At 36.4% G+C, this 18,054-nt stretch overlaps 3 protein-coding genes across 3 annotated transcripts; 2 read left to right on the forward strand and 1 right to left on the reverse strand.

Annotated features, from left to right (window-relative positions):
* Positions 1–990: 990 nt before the first annotated feature.
* Positions 991–3,952, forward strand: LOC129248042 (A-kinase anchor protein 10, mitochondrial). Its single transcript, XM_054887454.1, has 3 exons — positions 991–1,151; positions 1,288–1,533; positions 1,597–3,952. The coding sequence occupies exons 1-3, from the start codon at positions 1,124–1,126 to the stop codon at positions 3,477–3,479; spliced, it is 2,157 nt and encodes a 718-aa protein (XP_054743429.1). The 5' UTR covers positions 991–1,123; the 3' UTR covers positions 3,480–3,952.
* Positions 3,953–9,081: 5,129 nt separating this feature from the next.
* LOC129248982 (uncharacterized) lies at positions 9,082–11,382 on the reverse strand. Its single transcript, XM_054888585.1, has 2 exons — positions 11,371–11,382; positions 9,082–10,367 (listed from the first exon to the last, which is right to left on the reverse strand). Exons 1-2 carry the CDS (start codon positions 11,380–11,382, stop codon positions 9,801–9,803), a joined length of 579 nt encoding a protein of 192 aa, XP_054744560.1. The 3' UTR covers positions 9,082–9,800.
* A 2,535-nt stretch (positions 11,383–13,917) lies between these two features.
* LOC129248983 (probable cytochrome P450 303a1) lies at positions 13,918–15,674 on the forward strand. The gene has a single exon (XM_054888586.1). It carries the CDS (start codon positions 14,160–14,162, stop codon positions 15,672–15,674), a length of 1,515 nt encoding a protein of 504 aa, XP_054744561.1. The 5' UTR covers positions 13,918–14,159.
* The last annotated feature ends 2,380 nt before the right edge of the window (positions 15,675–18,054 follow it).

Consider the following 18,054-nt stretch of genomic DNA (forward strand, 5'->3'; position numbering starts at 1 on the left):
TCAAACACAATTTCTCCCAAACTTCCGGTGGAAACAGTTGACAGTTCTCCCAAACACAACTTCTGCAAACACGGTGTTTGCTTTTGGTGGAAACGTAATATTAGGCTCTACTCAAATTAGAGTTTGGGTTAACCTAATTTTATATCTAACCATTAGTTTTGTTGTTGTTGAAACTTTTATATGCACATATATGATTATTTTAGTGTAAGATTTCAAATTTATTTTAAGTAGAGGTTGAAGTCTCTGGCACGTCAGGTTTTTAAAAAAAGAAAGACAAGTTTCTCAAAACCATGACATGGTGGCAACTTTTGGACCCCTGAATTTGTTCAGTATACAAAGTTACATCAGAAAACAATCTCATATAAAAATAAAATAAAAATTGTAGTAAGTTTCCAGTAAAGTTTTGCAGTAGTTTTCCACAGAATAGCAAAACAAATATTATAAGGGTTCTTCAGACCGAGCTCGATACAATCAAAATTCATTAAACTTTCTAAGTTTGAGCGAATATATTTTTTTCTTTTTCCCGATAATGTGACGAATCAGCTGAAACTCAACACTTAAAGTTTTCGTAAAACTATATGGCGAAGTTGTATACACAGATAAGCAAAAATCAGCTGAACAATGCCTGATCAGAATATAACAGTTGGTGAAAAGAAACAGAAAATTTGACAGTTCCACCGCAGCCCATCACAATGCGTCCATTGCGGCAATGAATTTCATTGGCAACTAAATAGATTGTGTATTTGAGTAGAAAGCACCGCATACGTGCCGAACGCTATGGCAGAATGAACAAAAGTTGGCAAGTTTGCTATATACCAATTTCGTACGGTTATAAAAATTCCCATAAACAGTACGACCAATAAATGAAGGAGCGAATTGAATCGTCTAGCCCGGGCTTAAGTTATATTCTTCTGCTTTCTTTCTCTTCTACTTTCTCTCGAAATTTGCTTTACTCCCTTGCATCAGTTGACGTTTGTAATGATGAAAACAAATAGCAGAAATAGTTTGAGGAAATTTATGCACACAGAAGCGATAGTAAAGATTTCTACTTTCAAAGACAAAAGCCATAATTTACAAATTTGGCAATTAAATGAGGTTTGAGCTGCGATAGGAGCATTTTGATATGCTGAAGTACTTTAAGAAACACAAAGGTAACTTGCACACAGGTTGTAATTGCCAGAACAACGTACTTAAGTGCATTGATAACAATAAAATTTTTAAGTGGATGCTATGATCTCATGCCAAAGCTTTGAGTGTATTGAACTAAAAAGATTTCTTATTTTATAGGATCCCGTAGCCGGGGAATATGGAATGATATCCCATTTCGAAAATCTGAGGGTGAAACCAATGAAGTCAGATCAAAAGGAAACGAATCACTACCAAGTGAAGTTGAAACCAATCGCAGTTCCTTGCAGTCGTCTTCAAGTTTTTGTGACGAAATTCTCTCCCAGGTAGACATCGATGATGATGCAATTGAAGGTGGTGATAGTTGCGGGGAAAGCTTGGGCGGCTATAGTTTGGCATCCGATGATGGTGAGTTATAAATGAATAGCTATTAACCATAAGAAAGGAATAACAACTATGTATTGCATCTAGATATTTTTCGATATAAATCTCGTCTGGCGATGTCACTTTTGTCAATAGTAAGTGATCCAATTTGTCTAAGTTACTTTGTGCAATACTTAGATACAAGGCATGCACTTCCTCCACTCAAGTTTTATCTTGACACGGAGACTTTTAAAACTGTTGCACAAGCACACTTAGAGAGGGAACAACACAATGATGGGCAAGCACCATTAGAAAGTGTAAAAGCAAAGCATCGTTCTTCCGAGGTTAAAATACATGCCCAGATAAACGGAAATAGAATGAATGCCACAAATTTGGAAGAGGACAAGGATAAAGTACCTGAATTAAAAAGTTATTATGATTTATCTATGCGTCAGCCTCTTACAGATGATGAAAAGAGTCAAATATACGCCGAAACTAATAAGCAAATTCATCAATGTAATGAGAATACACGGAATAATAATTTAAACAAAAGTAGCAATAGTTACTCGGGTAGAAAAAGTGGCATTGAAAGTAATAAGCCCAGCAGGGCTGAAAAATGTATGAGTCCAGCTAGCGTTCAAGATGCAATAGCAATATACCAAAAATACCTAATTGCAGATGCAAATCAGTTTGTCTCTCTACCGGTCGAAATTTTGTCGCAAATATCGTTGCACTTATGTACACGAACTGAAACACAAGCATGTTCACAAAATTCAAAAGGAACAGAAGTTGCACCCACGCTCCCGTCAACATGCTTTGATGAAGCGCAACGTTATGTTTTAGACCGGATAGAACGAGATTATTTAAATGACTTTTTACAGAGCCCTTTTTACAGCAAATACTGTGTAGAATTGATAGAGAATGGCCAACCAGACCTATCAATTTATGATATTCTCTACAGTGAGGCCACACTCTTTTTCTTCATGGAGTTTCTTGAGCAGCACGGCGGACGAGAATGTCTCGACTTTTGGACATCAGCCATAAACTTTCGCAAAAGCTTCGAAGCTTCGGTAGAAGATACAGAAATTGAAAACGATAAGTTGGAGTTGCGAAAATCACTCGAATCAGAAGCTCAAACTGATGCAATGATCATTTATGAAAAATTCTTCTCGCTCCAGTCTGAGGATCGTTTTTGGTTATCTGACCGACTTCGGTGCCGAGTTGAAGAACGTATTTGTGCTAAAGGCCGTATTGCATACTGTTTTGATTTGCCTTTGCAGTTAATTGCAAAATATTTAGAGCGCAAATATTTCCAAGGTTTTCTGAAATCACAGCTTTTTCAGAACTACTTAAATGAGTTAAAGTTGAAATTACGCGATGCCAATGACTTAGCAACGAGTGCGGATTTTACAACAGATGCATCGTCTAGCGGTGTTTTTCGTAAATCACTCCACCGCAAAACACTCTCTGATTGCAGTGAAGGAAGTCGGCGCGAAGTTTTGAAACAAAACACCCTACTAGCGATGGACGGTAACAAAATGCCACAACCACGTACAAGAAATATCGCACAATCGTCTGGGTCGGATCTTCACATTGACTCACGTCAACTAATAAATCCAAACTTAATGTGGCATCGGTCATACTCATCAGATGGTGGAGCTCTTAAATTTGGTCATATCAACGAATTGGGTCGCTATGAACGTGACTTCGATGCAGTAGATTCTGTGGGGAGTGAAATAGCAAGCGGGGGCAAACACAATTGGTCTTTAAATCTTAGTGGCAACAAAATCAAAAATGCAATGCGAAAACTTGTTAATTTGCCTGAAGATAAGGTTCAAGAAGAAATTGCTTGGCAAGTAGCTGAAATGATCGTTAGAGATGTGACAAATGTAACGCTTAGAAGTGATCAACTCCACTCTAACCCACAACTAAAAACACAAACAAAAACAACCGCCCCCGACTTTAAGAGTGAAGTTATAAGGCCATCTTAATTACCTTCTTTTGGAAATATGAGTTCAGAACTTTATAATTTCTCAATAATAACTCTAAATGTTTTTATCCGCGTTAGCATATCGAATGCAAGAAAAATGACTTTTGCTTAATAATATTAGCCATCATTTAGTTTTCTGTTGCATTAAAATAAAATATTTTGACATAGAAGCTTGACATTTGGAATATGATTAATGCAAAGCGTTCAGATAGTTAAAAATTGTATATTTATTCAAAACTCGAATTTTCAGTTGTTGAAACAAACTGCTCTCTAATATAAATTTGTTTTATTGTAAATTCAAAAATGTTTTCAGTTAAATATATGTATGAATGTATGTTCATGCTAAGCCTAAATGTGTATACCTCAAGTAACTCTTAACGTCATGCTCAAATTTCACTCTTTATACTCTTTTTTCTGAAAATGCTAAGTTACAAAAGTATAAAATTAAAAGCAAAACATTTATTGCATGAAAAAGTTTAGAAGAATATAATTTATAGGTAAATCTCTTTAGAATCTCATAACAATTCCATACTCATTTTTATAGGACAGCTAAATATTATGATTTACGTATTGTCCAATGAATAAATTTAGTTACAATTTTTTGTACCCTACGAATGTTAAATATTATGTTATTATTTTGTAAAAGTGAAACACAACTGCAATACTAATACATATATATATATATATGTATAAACCACTGTCATCTGTCTGTGAGGTATTTACGAAACTCTTCTTTTATTTGAGAGGTCAATGCTGGTCATTATGTGTGGAATTTTTATCGTTTAAAGGTACGCCGCAAGAGATTCAGTGGCTTGGGTTACATTCACTTCGAGGGCACCGATCAATAGCGGCTTATTATTATAATCCTGGGACTTCTCACCACCTCAGAAGAAAAACTGCAGCGGTGTCAAATTGCATGATTTAGATTACCAATTACCAAAATTACGTCACCTCCGCCAAAGGTTACTATATTCTCAAATCGTTTCCACGACAGTCTACGTTACCGAAACGACCCGGATTTATATCCGGCCAAGGACTGTCACTCCAGCAGCATTCACCGTATGTAAGTATGAGGAATGTTTATGCTGCTACAACAACAACAACATACTCTCAAATTTTTCGGAGTACATTTTCAACATTTGACGTGATGTTCAGACGTAACTACCCATATGACCTGGCATCAGTAACTGAATAATAAAAAACATATTTGACAGACACCGCCAAAACAAAACGGCCTTACAGCTTGTCAAAGTACGGGTCGCTATTAAAAATCCCTATATTTTTTAATGTCTACCTTTCAATAAGGTAACTTACCTAGATGTTCAAAATTGGAGTAGGCTCTCATGGGTCGAAGTCTTGCGGTTAGAAAAGAGAGCAGGTTAAACGAATTTTTTAGTTCCTGAAAAAACTACTACATTAACCCATAAAAGAGATTTGCCCATGCACGCACAAATAAAAGCAGTACCTTATTTATGCTAAATACACTCGTATATTAAAACTAAAAGCGAACCCTCATACACCTAAAAAATTATGAATTTTATTTGTAAAGTAGATTGGAAAAACAAGTCCATAAAAATTTATTGTAATTTCTGTTACGATGAAAAATTTTTATTTAAACTAAAACTAATTGGAAAATAGAAAACGTAGCTACATACGTGAATATATTATGGGCTAAGAAATTTAATTTACTATCGGTAAAATAAGTAAATTTAATCCTAATTCATATATATTATATAAGGTTGGCCAACAAGTCTTGCGGTATTTCCGCAAGCTTGTCTTTGCAAGCGCGTAGTTCTAGTTGTATTCGTTGCATCGGTTCACGCTAGAGCTTTTTGGAAAGCCCTTTTCACGCGCTAACACGTGTTTGATTAATTGTTGTTTGCTTTTAGTCGTTCGTGAGTTATAGCGTCGCAAACATGGAGCAAAATAAAGAGAAAATACGGCATATTTTACAGTACTACTACGATAAAGGCAAAAATGCATCTCATGCTGCCAATAAAATTTTTGCAGTTTATGGACCCGATACAGTTTCCATTTCCACCGCACAACGATGGTTTCAACGTTTTCGTTCTGGTGCAGAGGTGATCGAAGATGCGCCACGGTCCGGAAGGCCTGTCGTCGAAAATTGCGATAAAATCGCTGAATTGATCAAAAGAGACCGGCATAGTAGCAGCCGTAGCATCGGCCAAGAGCTGGGCATGAGTCATCAAACCGTTATAAACCATTTGAAGAAGCTTGGATTCAAAAAGAAGCTCGATGTATGGATGCCACACGACTTGACGCAAAAAAACATTTTTGCCCATATGGATGCATGCGAATCGCTTCTGAATCGCAACAAAATCGACCCGTTTTTAAAGCGGATGGTGACTGGCGATGAAAAGTGGGTCACTTACGACAACGTGAAGCGCAAACGGTCGTGGTCGAAAAGCGGTGAAGCTGCCCAGACGGTGGCCAAGCCTGGATTGACGGCCAGGAAGGTTCTTCTGTGTGTTTGGTGGGATTGGCAGGTAACCATCCACTATGAGCTGCTCCCCTATGGCCAAACGCTCAATTCGGACCTGTACTGCCAACAACTGGACCGCTTGAATGCAGCACTCATGCAGAAGAGGCCATCTTTGATCAAAAGAGGCCGAATTGTCTTCCATCAGGACAACGCCAGGCCACACACATCTTTGGTGACGCGTCAGAAGCTCCGGGAGCTCGGATGGGAGGTTCTTTTGCATCCACCGTATAGTCCGGATCTCGCACCAAGTGATTACCACCTATTTCTGTCCATGGCGAACGAGCTTGGTAGTCGGAAGTTGTCCACAAGAGAGTCCTGTGAAAATTGGCTCTCCGAGTTTTTTTGACTATAGGGAAGCGAGCTTCTATAAGAGGGGCATTATGAAGTTGGCATCTCGTTGGGAACTTGTCATCGAACAAAACGGCGCATATTTGACTTAAATCGCATTATTATAACCAATTTTACGAACAATTGAAAATTCAATAAAAATACCGCAAGACTTTTTTGACAACCTTATATGTACGTACATACAAATATATATGGACTTTTGGCAGAACAACTTATCCGACTTTAATAGGTTTTGGTTTAAGGTCAATGAATTCTGATCTACACTGAAAACATTGTATTTTATTAAACGCTTAACTCAAGAATAGCTTGAAAGAATATTTCGAAAACAGCAAACAATTTAGTGCCTCAGAGAAAAAAGGCGCCTAGTCGACTTAAGTTGTTTTATATATATATATATTTATATATATATATATGTATGTGAGTTGTAGAACATGTCAACATGTCAATCTCAATAATCGGGTAACAAAACTCGATCGTATTTTTCCACATATCGAATACTTGGATAATGTATTATATTACATTCTAAGAAAAGTTGATTTATTTTCGAATTTATCTATTTTTACCATTAAACATTGAGTTTTTGAAACATCAGCACAATTTATGGAACTTACGGATCCATTTATTTAATCATTGTTGATAATAAATAATTTATGTAAGTGAAAAGATTTATTGTATCTCTTGAAAGATGAATATTGAAAAATAATGAAATGAAAGCAGCAACAAAATAGCATCGAAAGCGGTCTCTGCTGGCTCAAGCACGCACAAGAAAATGTGGGTTGCTTTCATCAGACAATAGTAGAATGTGGTGAAGCCGACGGCATAACTTGAAGGAATATTTTTGATAAATGTGCATACGGCAATTGAATATGGATATGTATGCATGAATATGTATTGAAGTAAAGCAAAGCAACGCCTTAATTTTTGAAATGAAATATAAAAATGTGCATATGTATGTGTGTATTCCGTTGTATTTAAATTCCATAAATAAATAAAAATCCAATTTAATTGTTTTTCATTTGAAATTGCTAGAAATCAATTTTTATAATAATTTCCTTTGAGGCTTTAGGTCTGTTCATGAAGCAAATAATTTGTAACAATTGTGTAAATTATTGCACCTTGCAAAGTAGGGGAAATTGAGAGAACAAAATGAGATTTCGTTTTCTTATTACTTGTAAGAATTTGCGAGTGATAAAAACAGCTGATTGCAAGTAAAAATAAACACGATTTAAAATTTGCGAATTGAGTCTAAATTCTAAATTTAAAAAGAATTCTGATTAAATGAAAAATGTAAGTAAATATATTTTAGATAAAACTTATAGAGTTTATTTGAAGTCATATATTAAAAAGGAATCGGCCAATGATACATATAGAGGTATGTACTTCATGTGACAGCGATGGTGAAATGAACAAATTATTGTGAACAAAATAAAACCAATTGATGCTAAGGTTGTTATTTTGCATTTTATTTGCTTTATTTATTTTTTATTTAATACGAGATAGCTCAACTGAAAAAAAATTTACTTTTCCCCGTCTACAATTTAATCAGCTGTTTCTAAAACTTGGAAATTGTTACTGGTTTTGCGTTCATGTACTTTTTTGATATTTTTCTCTTTGAGAGCGAATTCTCGGTAATTAAGTTACTGGCAAATTACTTGATAATTTTTGCATGAACAAACGTTTTACCTTCTTTTTGGCAAATAAAGTTAACTTCTTTAATGCATAAAATATGTGTTCATCGAAGACTCAATACTCAATACAATATGTTGAAACTTTAAATAAAGAGATGCAAACTTTATGCTATTTACTGTAAACCGAAGCATGATGCACACTATGCACACACATATTATATGTGCCTACATATAGCGTCGAATAAAACATATTGGACTGGTGCCTAATATTGACACTATCATCTTTTGCAAACAAATGACAAAATATAATATTAATCTCTATATAATAGGTACAATTATTTAAAAATAAAGAAGTAGTTATTTAAAAACATAAACAATCGTAGAATTTATTTCACTCCGTGACGATGAATTTGCACATATTCAACATTATTATTGTTTAAAAAAGTAAATAAATAAATTATAAATTTTAATTTTAGTTTTAGTTTCTAGCACTAGCAGCTGAAGGCCTTCGGCAAGATTTATATTCAATATTAAGTGCGGCAAATTAAATTTAGACTCCTTAGATAAAAAAATACACTTTTCCAGCACTTCACTGACCAATAGATGTGTTCTGAACTAAATTACAAAAGTTTTAATTGATTTTTGCATGTAATAAACAGTTTAGCTGCCCTATAACTTCTTCGTCCGCCTGCACGTGCTCTTCTTTTTCTTTGCACAGTCCTGCTGCCTACTTTTAAGTTTAGGGCTTTAACTATGCTTGGTGCCGATTCATTTGTATATTTCTATAAGTAGCCGTGAAACTTCCGTGTTGTATCTTTAGGACGTCCTCTGATGAAAGATGAATAGTGTTGAGTTTTTTTATGAAAACTGTTTGCCAATATTTTTGAGATACGTCTTCATTGTAATAATTAATAATATATACCCGGGGAATACTGCTGGAGTGACAGCCCTTGGCCGCCTATAAATTCTCATCTTTCGTTAACGTAGAACCGACTGTCGTCACTTGAGCTTAATAAAGAAAACAATTTTACTAAGAATATTTAAACTACACATTACACACATTACCGTGTACAAGTAACGGTATTTCGTCGCATCCAACTATAAATTGCGACGAGTCCGGTTGGTTTTGTTGCGCAATTTTTGGCTTTTCTGTTTATTTATTTCAAATTTGTAAACAAAAATTTTGGTTATAATTCAAATTAAAAATAATTATCAAACCTAGTCTTAAGGGTCTTTGTTTAATTTCATTTGCTAATTCTTTTAAGTTACATGACAATGAGTTTATATTAATACTTTCTTCAATATGTTTTGTCCGGCACTGTTTATACATATCGCTCCTTTGCTTCAAGATTATCATAACTCAAAAATATATGCAATTATGCAAGTAAGCAGAAATGACCAGAATCTGATTATTCATGTCGAGGCCCCTAGGCAACGCAATGAAAAATCGCATCGTAGAAAGCAATATATTGGCGTTGAGGATACAAATCTTCAAATTAAGTTTTCAATCGATGCAACACTTTCGCGAGGTGTCTAGGCAGTTGCCTACACTGTCTTACGGATAATCCATCCGGGAAATGACATCTGCTTTTCTTTTATGCTGATCAAAAATTCATACGGCATCAGTACCTCATCAGAAGAAAATATGTGCAGATAATATTTATAGTAAATGTAAATATAAATAGTTAATTCAAAGCTTTAAAGCCGGTTTCTCGATACATACGTATATATGTACTTATAAATATACTTTTTTTGGGTATGGCTCTCTTTCAACAAACGCGCGTTATGCACATGCACATGTGACTTTTCGTGCAGTGTCACCTGCAATTTTACGATTGGACAATTAAGATTCTTCCTCAATCGGTGACTCGACAAACCACGTTAGCACTCTGATCATCGTTTTTGCCGAATAAACACAAAATGGGTACTCATTGTAACAGCGATCGGTAGCACCTCGCAGAGCCAGACCTCGGTTGAATGCGCGTTCAATTTTTGTTGGCGCTAATGCTACCGTCGTTTCGAGGAATTCCGTTAGCAGTTTAGCCTCACGCGAATGACTCTCCGCACCCGACATGAGCTGGCATATAAGTGATTGCAAACATTCGAAAGGATCCCGTGATAAAATACGTTTCCAGTCAATGCTGAGTGTAGTTGTGTTGGCAATATTTAGGCTTATTGATTGCTCTGGCATCTTAAAAAACTTGTAAACTTTGGTGACTGCCTCGTTGTTGTCTCGCTTCGGTCGTGCAACCGTGTTGCTAGCACTTGCGAGTGCGCGGGCAGCTGCAGCAACAGGTTGGCGAATTTTATTGTAGTCCTGTGCAAGTAAGTGCATCATGTACATTGCGCCCAAGCCCATGGCCATAAGCAAAATAAGTCTAAAAAACGGATATAATACAAGTTGATAAAACTTTTAAAAATTTATTTGAAAATATATAAGCTTAAATAATTGAAAGACTCGGATTTTCAAAAAATATCTATTTGACGTAAGAGCGTCTCAATATTTTCGGTGAACCTTTCCCATACAAGCTTCCATTCATAGGTATAAGTATAAGGAAGAAAAGTTCAAGGGAAGTACAACTTATGGCTGCTTTTATGCGAATAGTCTCGATACTCAAAAACGTAAATACGAAATTAGGCAGCATGTTTGATGAATGATTTTCTTGCCACATAACTTTTCACATGCACAAATAAATAAATATTTGCATTGTTAAATTTAATCACTTCACTTACTTAAACATTTTCTCACATATGTATGTGTAGTTGTATTTTGATTTTGTAAGTATTTTGAATCACTCTTGTTTTCGAAGTTTGAGAAAGATGTTGCAACTTGCTTCCAAAGCGTCCGATTGGGAAATGAAATCCAAGTTTTTTCACATTTAATCCCGTCCTGCATCTTGAATTATTTGAAAATAAAATCAAAGAAATATTTGGTGAAAACTCAGCTAAAATCGTTACAATTGCGCCTTGTTTTTCCATTAATACCGGTTGCTAGTGCATACAGTTGGTTAAATGAATAGTGCGCGCGGGAAGCATGCCGGAACTCGTATTCGGTGCACTCTCTTGTTTTGGTCAATTTAATACTTGCCCCTGACAGAGCGGAACAACTTTTATACAAATAGAAATAAATACAAACATATTTACACATACATACACTCATATGCATATGGAAATGTGTAAGTGCTAAACAAGTAGGTATGAGTAACAGAATGCCGCCACCCAGGATCCTCTCGAACACCATCAAACGCGCCAGTTGTGTAATATTTTCAGGTGCTTATATAATTTTTGTGTGGCATGGCCTTGCAGTAGGTTAGTTATCTGGTATAGCACCCCTTTGACGGTTTTAGGAATTGAATGATACCATTGTAGTAGTTATGTACACCTTTTCCAATGCTTTTCACTGCCAAACAAACATTTCGCACCATTTAGACAAACACTCTAAATTATATTTTGACTAAACTACCGCTTTAAAGGTTCTAAGGTCTGTGCGCAAAATTTGATTCGAAATTGTGGTACGGGCTTTGTTGGCTTACAAATAAAAAATACATCATACGTGAATAGGCAGAAGGCCGACCGATGAAAAATTATGGTTACGTTAATCGCTTCGCACTGCTGTTGAAATTGAACTGGTGAATAAAAAGTGAGCGCCTAAATCTAAGCGCCGCGAAGGCAGCCCAAGAGAGGAGAAGGTACTGAGATGATTCCACCTCATCCTCCAAATAGCTGCTGCAAAAAGGACTCAAAGTAGTGCTAAGCCTCAATGTCCGGAAGGGGCACCCACAATGTTCGAGAGCTGAGGCTTTGTTAGCCTAAGAAGTTCCACCCGTGTACTTGCTCAACGCTCGCTGAGCTTACACAGATCCCACTTTTCCAATACTGGCTATATTAATTTTTGTTCGAGATTGCGACTTCTTGTTATTACTTATTCAATCATTGCGGCTAGCTCCGTTTGGAAAGCCCTGACGTATTCTCATTCACCAACCCATATATTTAATTTTGAGCCATCGGTGAACAGGTTCACCACGTCAGCATATGTTGCATCCCGCCCACTCTTCCTTGAGAGGAGGGAGAAAGTCCAAGTGGAACTCAAGGTAAGGGTGCTTTGATTAGCCGTCATTCTTAATAAAACAGAATTGGGTTTATAATAGTATTATAGAGGCAAAAGCGCCATACAAGACAATTTATGCCTTCTTAATCCTTTCCCCAATATTGCGTCATAAATATGCATGACTTGCTTCTGCGCATACATAATGAAATAAAGGTATTTTGAATATCGCCATCTCCGCCATCATGAGACTAATTTGTCACATGGTGCCATCCGAAGTACCTTCTACTCAAATATGAACGAGACGGTATCAATAAAACGGTCCGCGGATGACATATGGCAAAAATCCCTTTTTTGTTTTTTGGTAGGACTGTTATAAGCTTACATGGCAAATTTCAGCGTGATATGTCACATAGTTTGTTTTCTGTGCTACTGTAAACAAGTCAAGCTCGAGTGTGTTCTTCGAATTCTCTTTTATGACTTCAATTGTCTCAAAATGTTTTCCACGGAGCGACAACTTGAGTTTGGGAAACAGGAAAAAGTCACATGGAGCCATATCAGGCGAATACGGTGCTTGCGGAACGATATTAACATTATTTTTGTTCAAATAATCGCGAACAAGACGTGATGTATGAGCTGGTGCATTATCGTGATGCAAGAACCATGACTTGTTGTCCCACAATTCCTTCCTTTTAAGACGAATGCTCTCGCGCAAACGGAAAACACGTGCACGCGATAGAGCAGAGTCCTCATAGGTTGTCTGCAACATTTTTAAGGCGTCTGAAGCCGAAATTTTGTTGAAATAACAAAATTTCAAACAAATTCTTTGAATTTCCATCGTTAAATTCGAAGAACACATCGAGCTTGACTTGTTTACAGTAGCACAGAAAACAAACTATGTGACATATCACGCTGAAATTTGCCATGTAAGCTTATAACAGTCCTACCAAAAAACAAAAATTTTATTTTTGCCATATGTCATCCGCGGACCGTTTTATTGATACCGTCTCGTTCATATTACGACATCAGTAACAGATAGGCACAAAGTCCCAAAATTGAGAGGTGAAAAACTGTTAGAGGGCAAACTAGAATCGAAGTCTAAGTCGGGTTCAAAGTTAGAGCAAAAAAAGTCGGCAAATAAATTGGCAGATTCTATGGCAGAATTTGCATATTTACCATTATAAAAAACATTGTTTGGCACCATTGAGCAAGACTTTTTTGATTTGATGGATTGCCGAAATAATATTGTTTTCGAAATTCAAGATGTAATTTCTATATAAGAACTTGTTCAAACAGTTAAACTCTTTTAAATGGCATTGAAATTTTGAGTAGTGCATTGGGTCTCCAGACCTTTTATGCAGTTTAGAAAATTTGTTTTTTAGATGCTTAAGCCGTTTGGTATGCCAAGGTGTCTTATATACTTTCTTATGATAAATAGGAATGTGCTTCAAACACAGCTCAGAAAACTTAGTCTTAAAAAAATGAAAACAGGAGGTAACATCATTGTCGAGGAAGGCATTATCCCAGTCAATACTTAATAAAATTTCGTTAAAAATTGTGAAGTCGTTGTTTAATAAATATATAGATAAAACTTAAATACTTTTAAATTTAATATTTAAGTAAATATTCAAATTAAATTTTAAAACATTGTAATGTATACGCATACCTATGTCTCTATTTACTCGTGTATGCATATCGCTGCTTGGCAGAAGACGAAAAGCGCCTGTTTTTCCTCTAGGCCTCTCGGCATTCACCAGAAATATGAAAATTATAACAAAACACGTTTGAATAGTGGCTTCATACCAATATATAAATATGCATGTAACACCTAAATTTTGTGCGCTTGACCCACTATAAATTATGACGCAACGCTCGCGAAAACTTCAGTTAGTTAAAACTCATTGACTGGGTTGTATGCGGAATACACATCGGCTACAGCTTAGGGTAAAATAATTCCAACTTGAATGAAAAGTTGTTGTGTCTACTTTTTGAGCTATAACGGTGAAGTGGCATGAAAATTGCAACTAACAACGTGTAAGCAAGTGAAAGTGAGTTGCATTTTCTTAGTCCGGAAGTGCTATTACATGTACAGTGGCGCCACCCAACCAAGAGAAAAATCTATCATATATGGAATTGAATTGTTGTTGTTAATACGCAATGTTTTATACTGTTATATTTTTTACGGTATTAGTTTTGCTCTTTCTCTTTTGGGATGTAAAAAAGCCTCCGAAATTTCCACCTGGACCAAAATGGTATCCAATTGTCGGATGTGCCTTACAAATCTCCGAATTGCGTTTGAAGTGCGGCATGTTTTGCAAAGCAGTCGATGAATTGGCCAAGTACTACGTCAATCCCTACGGTTTATATGGACTTAAGATCGGCAAAGATAAGGTTGTCATTGCGTACTATAGCGACACCATAAGCGAAATGATGACTAACGAGGACCTGGATGGCAAGCCAGATGGTATATTTTATCGCATGCGAACATTCAATTCGAAGAAAGGCATTTTAGTCACCGACGAAGATTTGTGGGTGGATCAACGTCGTTTCATATTGCGGCACCTAAAGGATTTCGGGTTTTCCCGCACAGGTATGGTGAATATTATTCAACATGAAGCCTACTTCTTATTGGAAGACTTAAAAGAAGTTGTCAGCGATCAAGGTGGAAAACATGCGGAAGTTTCCATGCACGATTTGTTTAAGGTGAATGTGTTGAACACGCTATGGTCCATGATGGCTAGCAAACGTTACGATCGCAAAAGCGAAGAGATAACCGATCTGCTAAACATGTTTTTTGAACTTTTTCAAAATGTTGACATGGTAGGTGCGCTTTTCAGCCACTTTCCTCTTATACGATTTATTGCGCCAAACTATTCCGGTTACAATGCATTCGTTGAAAACCATCAACGAATCTATGCATTTTTACGCAAAGAAGTCGACAACCATCGCCTGACATACAAGAACTACGACATGCCACGTGATCTAATGGACAGTTATTTGCGTGAATTGGACAATCCCCAACGCGGTGAGTTTTTCAGTGAAGAGCAATTATTGGCCGTGTGCCTGGATATGTTCTTAGCTGGATCGGAAACCACCAATAAGAGCTTGGGTTTTGCATTGCTGCATATGGTACGTAATCCCGAAATACAGGAAAGGGCTTACAACGAAATAAAGGAAGTGATTGGCATCGACAGTTTGCCGGAATGGAGTGATCGCACTAAGTTACCATACTGCGAAGCCATTGTCCTGGAGGCTGTGCGCATGTTCATGGGTAATACTTTTGGTATACCCCACCGCGCTTTACGTGACACACGACTGAGCGGCTTTGCTATACCTAAAGATACCATGGTGATCGCTTGTTTTCGCGGCATGCTTATGAATTCACATGATTTCCCTAATCCGAGCAAATTTGATCCAGAACGTTATTTAAAGGATGGGAAGTTGAAAATCCCAGAGGCTTACAACCCTTTTGGTTTCGGCAGACATCGTTGCATGGGTGATATATTGGGACGTCAAAATCTCTTTATGTTCATAACGACAGTATTGCAGCATTTTCACTTTGTGCCAATTCCGGGTGAAATGCCTGATGATGAACCCTTGGATGGAGCAACAGCAGCAGTAAAACCGTTCAGAGCTTATATTGTGCCTAGGCGTACGGAAACCAAAATTTAATAAATATAAATTCGACACACAGCAAAATTATATGCAAACATACATAACTGTGAGTTTTCCATATCTAATCAGTTGTCAACACTTAATTGAAAGTAAATTATATTTTTATTTTTTTTATTTTTAGCTTCCATGGCAGTGAGTACATATGTACATATTCATGTATTAGTTTATGAATGATTGAAGACCTTTATGGACACAAAAAATCACTCCATTTATAAACTGATTTCAAAATTTCTTTCTTAGATAGTTAAGCTTCTGATCCATATCGTTGGTTCTTGAGCAGCTTTCACATCTTCTTTTTTTAATTGGCGCGATAAACGCTTACACGATTTTGGACGAGGCTAAAAAAGCGCGCCGTAGCCGAATGGTAAGTCCCACCATTTGTGGAACAACAGCAAGATGCACGCCACAAATAGGAGGAGGAGCTCGACCAAACACCCAAAAAAGGTGTACGCGCCACTGGATCTTTATTCGCTGCGCTATGTCTATGCCGTCGTAAAGCTCATACAGCTCATCGCCTCGTTATTCGCTATCGCTAACCTACAAAGGTCCAAAAATCTTCTACAGAATCTTTCTCTTAAATACTCCAAGGGACACCTCATCGGATGTTGTCATCGTCCAAGCTTCTGCGCCATACGATAGGACGTGCATAATGGGAGTCTTGTGGAGTGTTAGTTTTGTTCGTCGAGAGAAGACTTTACTATTCAATTGCCTACTTAGTCCAAAGTAGCACTTCTTGGCAAGAGAGATTCAGCGTTGGAGTTCAAGGCTGACATTGTTATCGGTGTTAATGCTGGTTCCTTGATAAACGAAGTCTCTTGCATCCTCGCAGCTTTCACTTAGTCTCTACAAAATGCTCTTGTAATTAACAACATTGAACTCTCTGATTTGATAAAAAAAATAAAACATTTTTGAAGAAGCCAAATCAAAAAAAAAAAATTGGATGCATATGTGTTCAAACTGATAGCAACATATCAGGACAAGTGGACATAGCTCAGTTTTTTAAAAGCTTCTAATTTTCGCCCACGTATATATGTATGTATATACATATGTGTGCAGTGCTTCTATTCCCAAATTATTTGTAAATATCTCAGCATCCCAAACTTCTAAAATTTTTCTTCAGGGATTTAAGAAGTGAAATTTTGGTTAAAATTATTTTGGCCAGATACTTTCCGATTCACGGTCGTGCATTCTACAACGGACTCACTACGATTCACTGCTGTTTTTACATTTATACAACAATTTACTGACTAATTTTAATAACCTCTTCGTCCAGGATATTATGCTAATAAAGCCGTATGGATTCCGGAAATATTCACACAAATCTATGGGATGCATTGCTTTGTAGCCTTCAACCTTTCAGACTGGTCGACGTAATCACTTTGTTAGCTATCCTCGCCTAAGAGGAAAATCAAATAAATGTTTGTCCGTAATGTTTTTACTTATTGTTCTACTTATAAGTGTAATGATACTTACTTTTCCGACTCAACTCTAAGAACAGCAATGCGCTGAATAGTCTATGTTAATACAATTATTTCATTTTAAAATAATTACTTCGACATTATTGACTTTTTTGTAATTTAGTGAGATTTTAGTATATAAGGATTTTTCTTTTAGCAAACGGTTATAAGCGAATGAAATAAAATTAAAATAAAACAATTGAAGTTGTACGAGTATATGTTACATATTCATATGTAGTAGTAAGAAAATAATTTTGGTAGTTTTATGTTGAGTTCCGAGTGACACCAAAAGGAAATTTATCGTATGAATCTAACATATCCAAGCTGATGGTCGAACACTCCTGTTCAATAAGTGCGTTCGCACGACCATCAGGTCTATATATTAGTTTGGGGAAAAAGTAATCCTTTATTTTCACGGTTGGTGGCTGCAGTGATCGAAATCTCGTAAAGAATCGAACAAACAATTTAAAGTTTGAGCTCGTTGTCAAGGTGGCATTTCCGACTAAAAAATTTTTCGGAAGTCAATAAAGAGAATATTCGGTAGATTTTACAGTTTTCCTTTGATAAAGGCGAAAATACAAGCCCGGCCGCTGAAATTATAAATGGAGTTTATGGTGCCGATTCTGTAACAGCTAATTACTTGCAATTTTGGTTTCGTCGATTTCGTTCAGACATTTTTGATGTTAAAGAGAATGTCGATAAAATACACAGAAATAATCGAAGTTGACTGGCATGTTAGTAGTCGTAGCATCGCCCAGGACCATAAAACAGTCCAATCAACTATAAAACAGTTATAAAACAATTGGCGCACAAATAATGAATTTCTTTTCCCCTAAATTATAATATTACTTGTAAGAGCCTCATTTATGTATATCCGGCTAAGGGCAGTCACTTTAGTAGCACGATTTTTGCAGATTAAT

Source organism: Anastrepha obliqua, chromosome 5, assembly GCF_027943255.1.
Source record: "Anastrepha obliqua isolate idAnaObli1 chromosome 5, idAnaObli1_1.0, whole genome shotgun sequence".
NCBI classification, from domain to species: Eukaryota; Metazoa; Arthropoda; class Insecta; order Diptera; family Tephritidae; genus Anastrepha; species Anastrepha obliqua.

Excerpts from the sequence above, each read along its gene's own strand:
- LOC129248042 (XM_054887454.1), top strand. The coding sequence starts at position 1,124 with ATGCTGAAGTACTTTAAGAAACACAAAG. Across the intron at positions 1,152-1,287 it reads GTACTTTAAGAAACACAAAG|GATCCCGTAGCCGGGGAATA; the intron begins GTAACTTGCACA and ends CTTATTTTATAG. Across the intron at positions 1,534-1,596 it reads TAGTTTGGCATCCGATGATG|ATATTTTTCGATATAAATCT; the intron begins GTGAGTTATAAA and ends TATTGCATCTAG.
- LOC129248983 (XM_054888586.1), top strand. The coding sequence starts at position 14,160 with ATGTTTTATACTGTTATATTTTTTACGGTATTAGTTTTGCTCTTTCTC.